At 46.2% G+C, this 8290-nt stretch overlaps 1 protein-coding gene across 1 annotated transcript; it reads right to left on the bottom strand.

Annotated features, from left to right (window-relative positions):
- Window positions 1-453: 453 nt before the first annotated feature.
- LOC111526385 (vacuolar fusion protein CCZ1 homolog B-like) lies at window positions 454-5168 on the bottom strand. Its single transcript, XM_026452805.1, has 6 exons — window positions 4942-5168; window positions 3624-3721; window positions 3436-3529; window positions 3051-3128; window positions 2295-2342; window positions 454-1059 (listed from the first exon to the last, which is right to left on the bottom strand). Exons 1-6 carry the CDS (start codon window positions 5059-5061, stop codon window positions 922-924), a joined length of 576 nt encoding a protein of 191 aa, XP_026308590.1. The 5' UTR covers window positions 5062-5168; the 3' UTR covers window positions 454-921.
- Window positions 5169-8290: the final 3122 nt, after the last annotated feature.

The following is an 8290-nucleotide window of genomic DNA, read 5'->3' as shown; positions in this document are numbered from 1 at the left end:
GCCCAGCCGAGAGTGCCATCTTATACTAAAATCAGGCCTAAATGATATGTAGTCAGGACAACAGTTGTATCCATATGTTGATGGGTAAGAGAGCAATGAGGACAAGAACAGAAACCAGGAGATAATATGCGAGTGGATAATTGTGGTCATTAAAATGACAAAACAACAAAGAAGTAATGCAGAGAAACAAAAAATTCAAAAATAGCTATGAAAGCCGTTTTAGAGAGAAAAGTTGAACTCAACAGTAGACACAGAAGGTATTTTCAGAAGAAAATAAACTGAGAATTGTTTCTTCGGGGGAAACTGGGCTGGGCAAGTTGGCTCATGCCTTTAACCCCAGCACTTCGGGAGGCCGAGGAGGGAAGATCGCTTGAGACCAGCCTGGGCAAAACAGCCAGGACAAGACCCTGTCTCTTTTGTTTCCTTTTAAAAAAAGATAAACTGAGCTTGACAAGGTCGGGTGAAATATGCAAAATTCAAACACAATGGAAGAGAACACCACTTGGGACACATGTCCCTAATCACTCATCTGACAAAGGCCCACAGCCAGTAACTCAGTAACTCTTCCTGCATCAACACAGCTTATGCCTGTTTAGTGAACAGAGCCCATCCCTAAGAATGTGCAACTCCAATAATCACGTTTTCCTTATCAACTCATCCATCACACAAAAGACGGCTGCTGGGTAAGCCCAGAACAGACGCAGGTAAAACACAAGGAGGCCAAACGATGACTCCAGGACTCTTTAAGAGCTCCGGGCGAATGCAGGAAGCTCTGCCTTACAGCTGGAGGAGGGTCCAGAGCGTACGCCTCACACGGTTCCTCGCTGCTCCAGTTTTACGACGGTCCGTCTCAGGCTCTTTGCCACTTTCAAGTTCTGGGTTTTTTGTACGTAAGAAACAAACTTGCCCGTCCATATTTCTCTAAAAATCTGCTGAATGCTCACTAAAGTTATAAATGAAATTCAAAGTACTTACCCGATGGAAGAATTTCTCTAATCTTTCTTTCAGAAGCTCGACGCCTCCGTCTTCCATGGCTTTCAGAAATGTTCCATTAAAAAGCTAATGAGGTAAAAGACCGCAGGAAAAAAAAATCAATTTCCTACGCTCACTTTTTCAGTAGAACTAGAACACGTTCTTTTTTTCCTTTAGATTATTATTTTTTTTTTTTGAGACAGAGTCTCACTCTGTCACCCAGGCTGGATGGAGTGCAGTGGCATGATCTCGGCTCACTGCAAGCTCCGTCTCCTGGGTTCACGCCATTCTCCCTCCTCAGCCCCCTAAGTAGCTGGGACTACAGGCACCTGCCACCACACCCAGCTAGTTTTGTTTTTGGAGTTTTAGTAGAGACAGGGTTTCACCATGTTAGCCAGGATGGTCTCGATCTTCTAACCTCGTGATCCCCCCATCTCGGCCTCCCAAAGTGCTGGGATTACAGGCGTGAGCCACTGCGTCCGGCCTTTCCTTTAGATGATTAATTCAGCTCATTAAATCTCCCAGTTCTTTTCAATAGAGAAAATATTTACATGAGAAAAGTTGAGTTAAAAATGTAAGTTACAAAAAATACTGTTAAGCGATGCTGTCTCATTTATGAAACCACCTAATTGCTCTAGGCATCTTTCAAAAATTTCAACTCACCCTGAAGTTTCAATTTACATAAACAATATCACCCCAATTTTTTTTTATTTTTCAGTTTTCTTTGAATGAATGGAATCACCATTTTTATCCTTTTTTTTTTTTTTTTGAGACGGAATCTTGTTCTGTCACTCAGGCTGGTGTGCGGTGGTACAATCACAGTTCACTGCAGCCTCGACCTCCCAGGCTCAAGCGATCCTCCCACCTCAGCCTCCCAGGTAGCTGGGACTACAGGCATGCACCATGATACCTGACTAACTTTTACAGAAATTTTTTGTAGAGATGGGGTCTTGCTATATTGCCCAGACTGGTCCTGAACTCCTGGGCTCAAGCAATCCTCCCGCCTCAGCCTCCCAGAATGCTGAAATGTTTAAGTCATAAAATTATCTGCATTCTGTACGTTCCTTGAGGACAGAGATACACTTTTTCATTAATGGGGACACATTCCCACTATAAGTCTGAGAAAGAGAAGGGAGTTCAATACTTGCTGAATAAATGTAGGCATAAACCTCACTACCTGTTTCCAAGACCTCATTATTTTCTTCTCTAAGACAAATACACGGTCACTTTGCAGTCATTGAAAAATTTCTCTTTAAACAACCCTGGAGCCTATAAATAGGGGTAACTGGTTGGACTCAGTTCAAAACGAATGCCAGGCTTACCTTGTACATGCTGTAGCACTGCTGTAGCACGGAACTATAAACCTTGTCCTGCAAACGCAAAAACACAGCACAGATCTCAATTCGAGGGAAAACAATGTCTATTGGATAGATGGCAAAGCTACACTGACTCTTGGCCAAATGGTATAATGTTGATAAACTTGGTCCCACAATAGTTGTGTGCCGAAAAAAAGTGTTTACTTTTTTTTTTCTTTTTTGAGATGGAGTCTCACTCTGTTGTCTAGGCTGGAGCGCAGTGGTACAATCTCGGCTCACTGTAACCTTTGCTTCCCTAGTTCAAGCGATTCTCCTGCCTCAACCTCCTGAGTAGCCGGGATGACAGGTGTGCGCCACCATTCCTGGCCAATTTTTATAGTTTTAGTAGAGACAGGGTTCCGCCATGTTGGCCAGGCTGGTCTTGAACCCGACCTCAAGTGATCTGCCCGCCTCAGCTTCCCAAAGTACTAGGATTACAGGTGTGAGCCACTGTTCCCAGCCAGAAGTGTTTAAATTCTAATTTGTGAATCAGTAAACCTTACTTTAGGAGGGCTTTCAATGTAGATGAAGAGTAAAAGGTATTAGTGAGATAGGGTGCATATACATTTTAAAAAGACTGCTCATGTAAACGATAAACATAAACCTTTGCTATATACGCTGAGAAACTTCCACAAAAGCCACCGAGTTTAAATACGACCAATTGAGGGATTCAACATACTCAGTAATACATCTAAAATAAATAAATAAATAATGACACATTACCAACAACTCTTCCTCTTGATATTCAATAACTGGTTTTCCATCTTTACTCTGTTTTTCAATTATAGGATTCCGAACAATCTGCAAAGTTTGATAAACTGAAATTTTACTATGAATTCATTATACCATGTTTTTTATTTTGCCTTAATTTAAAAACTTTGAACATGCTATAACACCAGAAACACAACTTCTTAAAACAGCCCCAAGAACAAATAAAGCAAATAGGAAGAACTTGACTTTAAAATTGCAACCAATTTTATTTTAATGTTACTTGGACACAATAGCCAGAGAACTTTCCCAAATTCTGAATAGTTCTGAAGTTCTGAAGTTAAGATCACCCTTAACTTCACCGTACAATTTCAGAAAGATACACTGTGTATGTAAATACCATGACCATCCAGAAATGTTCTTCTGGTTCATTGAAGAATTGTCTATTCTTCTGGGTATGTAAAGATTTTGCAGGTTTTGATGGGCTAAAGGTCCTACAAAGGTGAAAAAAAAAAATGTTTGGGACAATTCTCCAGAAGTAGTTTTAAGAATTCACTGAACTCTAAAAGGCACACTTAGAGGCATTACCTTGTGAACTGTACAATAGCTTCACACAATCCGACATTTCTAATCTTTTCATTCTTTTCTACCTCATTTGGATGATAAAATAAAATCTTATTTTCCTCCTGAAACATGAAGAAACAGAAGCACATTAATATAAACATTTCATCTTAGCTACTGAAAACGCTAAGTTCAATGTCGACCTCTTGTGTGTCGACCACATGTCGACACATGCTAATGACAAAACAAAACAAAAACCAGCATGTGTTTTGTCATCAGCATGTGTCGACCACATGCTGATGACAAAACAAAACAAAAACCAGTTTTAGAAAAACAGGAACTGTAATCCTACCACTTTGAGAGGCCAAGGCGGGAGGATCACTTGAGCTCAGGAGTTCAAGACCAGCCTGGGCAACACAGTGAGATCTCGTCACACAGCTCGCTGAAAATTAAATCCAGTCAGTTCCCAGGCATTTGAACTGACAAGTTTTTTTTCTTTTTTTCTTTTTCTGGAGATGTGGTCTCTGTGGCCCAGGCTGTAGTGCAGTGGTGCAATTACAGCTCCCCTGCAGCCTCAACCACTCGGGCTCAAGCAATCCTCTGGCTTCAGCCTCCTGAGTAGCTGGAACTACAGGTGCGTGCCACCATGCCTGGATCATTTTTCGATTTTTTTGGGGGGTGGGGTGGGTAAGAGATGGGAGTCTTGCTATGTTGCCTAGGCTGGTCTGGAACTCTCAGCCTCCTAAAGTGCTGGGATTACAGGCGTGAGTCACGGAGCCCAGCCTGGACAGTCTTTAAAAGAACTGTGACTTGCTGGTAACGAAACACAGCTCCGCACATCCTTTGAGAAAGTCGCCGTCCCCACCTCAGAAAAACAGCACACACACACCCTCCCGGAATTAATTTATTTCCTCATTTGGCCGAAAACTTTTACAGGGTCCTCCAGGCTTGCATCATGAGGGCTAGCTTCTGCCACTCTGCTTCCACGCTTCTAGCTGGGGACTAACCATTTAACAAAGCCAAGTTCAATTTTAATTTCCCAGAACTGACGCAAAGCAAAGCGCAAAGAGCCTCAACCTGGGGTGTGGAGTGATAGACCCGACGGGGCTTTATTCCATAGACAGGCATCGACCCAGGACCTGAAGCGGTCCCTGCCAGCTGTCTGGTCCCCGCCTGCTGACAGGTCCCCGCTGCAGTCCCCGGCCCATATTCGCACCTGGCACAACGCAGGTTAGGTCTGTGCCCCTCGAGGTGGGCAGAAAACCACAAGGCCGCCTCCCCGGGGAGTACCGACGCCGCCCGCCCCTCGGGCCCGTTGACTCCGCGCGCCGCCCCTTCCGCATACCTCTCCTTCACGCGGCCCGAAGCGCGGGTTGTAGATGAAGAAACTCAGCAGCGCCGGCGGGAACTGCTTCTCCTGGGCCGCCCAGGGCCCGCTCCCGGCCCCGGCCGCCGCTGCAGCCATCCCAACCCGGCCCCCACCTCGGGAGCCTCCCAGGCCCGCCCAGAGACAGCAGCCACCTGCCAGGACACTGCACTTCTACCTCCCTCGCCGCCGCCCCGGAAGCGCTCGCCGCCGGCCCGGAAGAAGAACCCGCGGCGCAGCGTACTCTTCTGGCTCCTCCGGGTGGGCTTGTGGTCCGTTTCCTGGCCGAGTTTGTGTTTTGCTGGCTCGCGGAGTTCTCTCCTGGCTACAAGCGAGGGCTGCGCATTTCAGGAAAAACTGAGCAGGGCACTTTTTTTTTTTTTGATAGGGTCTCAGTTTGTCATCCAGGCTGGAGTGCAGTGGCGTGATCTCAGCTCACGGCAGCCTCCACCTCCGGGACTCAAGCTATCCCCCTGACTCAGCCTCCCAAGTAGCTAGGATTACAGGCGCGCGCCACCAAGGCCAGTTTTCTTTTTTGTAGAGGTGGGGTCTGTGTTGCCCAGGTTGCTCTCGAACTCCTGGCCTCAAATGGTCTCCCACTTGGGCCTCCCAAAGTGCTCCGAGTTTACAGGCGTGAGCCCAACCTGTTGTTGTTTTGCTGATATTGTTTTTAATTTAATTTAGAAACAGGATCTCGCTTTGTCACACAGGTTGGAGTGCAGTGGTGCCATGATAGCTCACTGCAGCCTCAACTCGTGGGCTCAAGCGATCTTCCCACCTCAGCCTGAGGAGTAGCTGAGACCACAGGCATGCACCACCATGCCCACATAATTTAAAATATATATATATATATATATATATATATGTAGTAGAGACAGGGTCTCACTTTGTTGCCCAGGCTGGTCTCGAACTCTTGGCAGCAAGGGATCCTCCTGTTACTAATGTAAGGTCTTGACTGTGGATTGTCCAGGTTCTTGGCGTGTTGAACAAAGAATTGAACAAAATGCACAAAGTAACAAAAGAACAAAGCAATGAAAACAAAACAAAACAAAGCAAAGACCTGAGTAAGGAAGAGACAGTTATTAAAGAGAAAGTACAATTCACAGAGCAGGAGCGGGATAGAGCTAAACGGCTCAATAGCGGCCATTAGGATTTTTATTAAGCTGAAAGAATTAGGTAACGCCCCTAGGTTCCCGTTAGAGGCCTCCAATTGGTTACACCCTCTGAAGGATTGGCCTGTGACCAATCAGAGGCCGAAGTGAAGCTGCGCCCCCCCCCCCCCAACACACACCAGGGGTCAATCAGCCTCTGATTGACGGAATGAACACGTGGCCGCTATGCTGCCTAATCTTGCCTAGAATTGGCTGCACCTGCTATTCTTTTGTTTCTGCCTTAACCCTTGGTTACCCTCATTCCCTATTCTGCCTCACCTGGCCTCCCAAAGTGCTGGGATTACAGATGTGAACCATCCACACCTGGCCCATTGAGTTTTTAGTTTATTTTAAAAGTGTTTTATTCTGAGACAGCTCTTTACTCTGTTGCCCAGGCTGGAGTGCAGTGGCCAGCCTGGAACTCCTGGGCTCAACAGATCCTCCCACCTCAGCTTCCCAAATAGCTGGGACCACAGGTGTGTGCCACCATGGCTGGCTAATTTTTAAATTTTTCGTAGAGCTGGGGTCTCACTATGTTAACTCAGGCTAGTCTCGAACTCGTGGGCTCAAGTAATCCACTGGCCCTGGGCTCTCCAAATGCTGGGATTATAGGCGTAAGCCCCTGTGCCTACCATGGCAGTTTTTTTGTAGAAGGAAATGTAAAAATACAAAGGAAGCCTCATTTAGAAAGAAACAAGGCTGGGCATGGTGGCTCATGCCTGTAATCCCAGCACTTTGGGAGGCCAAGGTAGGTGAATCACTTGAGGCCAGGAGTTCGAGACCAGCCCTGTCTCTACTAAAATACAGAAAATTAGCCAGGCGTGGTGGCACATGCCTGTGGTTCCAGCTACTTGGGAGGCTTGAGGCAGGAGAATTACTTGAACCCAGCAGGTGGAGGTTGCAGTGAGCCAAGATTACACCACTACACTCCAGCCTGGGCAACAGAGCAAGACACCCTGTCTCAAAAGAAAGAAAGAAAGAGAGACAGAGAGAGAGAGAGAGAAAGAAAGAGAGAAAGAGAGAAAGAAACACATTTAGGGGCAGATGTGCATTCTGTTTGGCCCATTAACATCATCTACAGAGTCCCTGTTTGAGAGGCCTCAAGTGACCATTGGATCACCCACATTTACAAAGTTTGCCTCTTCCCCCCATTCCTTCAGCGCAGGTCTGGAGGCAGATGGGTTAGTGTGTGCCACGGGAGCAGGATCAGAGGATCCCGTGTGTGCCACGGGAGCAGGATCAGAGGTGGCAGACTCCCCAGAGTGCCTGTTCCTGGACCTCGTCGCCTGGGATTCTCTTGCCTTTGAGTTGTGTGGGTTGTGGCATAGTTGGGGCGGCTTGTTATGGTTATTTGGATTCAAGCCTTGGCAGCATATGGTTTGGCCAAACTCAAGAAGACTTTGGTTTAGGTTGCCTCATCTGTCACATATTAAGTTTGGAAGCAGAACCACTTCCCTTATCCAGCCTGGCAGAATAGACCACATTTAGGCAAGTGATGAGTTGGAATCTGGACTTGAGGCAGATCTGGGTGCATATCCACTTCTGCCATTCACCGACTGCACCAATCTCCTTGCACCAAAGAAGAGGTAGAGACCCTCTTGTCTCTCTTATTTGGAAAATGGCTCACAGTAAATTCCTCCCAAGTGGGAATTTCACTTGAAGAATTAAGTGGGACTGTGAGTGTGCATCCGCTGCCAGCACCTCATCATGATTTCATAAACAATTGCTACTGCTCCTTGCCATTGACTCTCCCAATTAGCTTGCTCTAGTGCTTGAAATTATCCCATTAGAAATCCATGTTTTGGCTGGGTGTGGTGGCTCATGCCTGTAATCCCAGCACTTTGGGAGGCCGAGGCTGGCAGATCACTTGAGGTCAGGAGTTTGAGGCCCACCATGGTGAAACACTGTCTCTACTAAATAAATAAATAAATAAATAAAATAGCCGTGCATGGTGGCAGGCACCTCTAGTCCCAGCTACTCGAGAGGCCGAGGCAGGATAATTGCTTGAACCCGGGAGGCAGAGGTCGCAGTGAGCTGAGGTTGCACCACTGCACTCCAGCCTGGGTGACAGAGTGAGACTCTGCCTCAAAATAAATAAATAAATAAATAAATATAAATAAATTAAGTACAAGGTGCTATATAAGTGAGTGAGATTCATATTTCATAGTAAGAGTCAC

The sequence above is a fragment of the Piliocolobus tephrosceles genome, unplaced genomic scaffold (assembly GCF_002776525.5).
Source record: "Piliocolobus tephrosceles isolate RC106 unplaced genomic scaffold, ASM277652v3 unscaffolded_40866, whole genome shotgun sequence".
Taxonomy (NCBI): domain Eukaryota; kingdom Metazoa; phylum Chordata; class Mammalia; order Primates; family Cercopithecidae; genus Piliocolobus; species Piliocolobus tephrosceles.
This window is presented reverse-complemented; position numbering and strand designations above follow the sequence as displayed.

What these genes read in the sequence shown, in the direction of transcription:
- LOC111526385 (XM_026452805.1), bottom strand. Translation starts at nt 5,061, where the DNA reads ATGGCTGCAGCGGCGGCCGGGGCCGGGAGCGGGCCCTGGGCGGCCCAG. An exon ending in AACATTTCTGGATGGTCATG is followed by an intron (nt 3,129 to 3,435) that starts GTATTTACATAC and finishes CAAACTTTGCAG; the next exon opens with ATTGTTCGGAATCCTATAAT. An exon ending in ATCAAGAGGAAGAGTTGTTG is followed by an intron (nt 2,343 to 3,050) that starts GTAATGTGTCAT and finishes TTGCGTTTGCAG; the next exon opens with GACAAGGTTTATAGTTCCGT.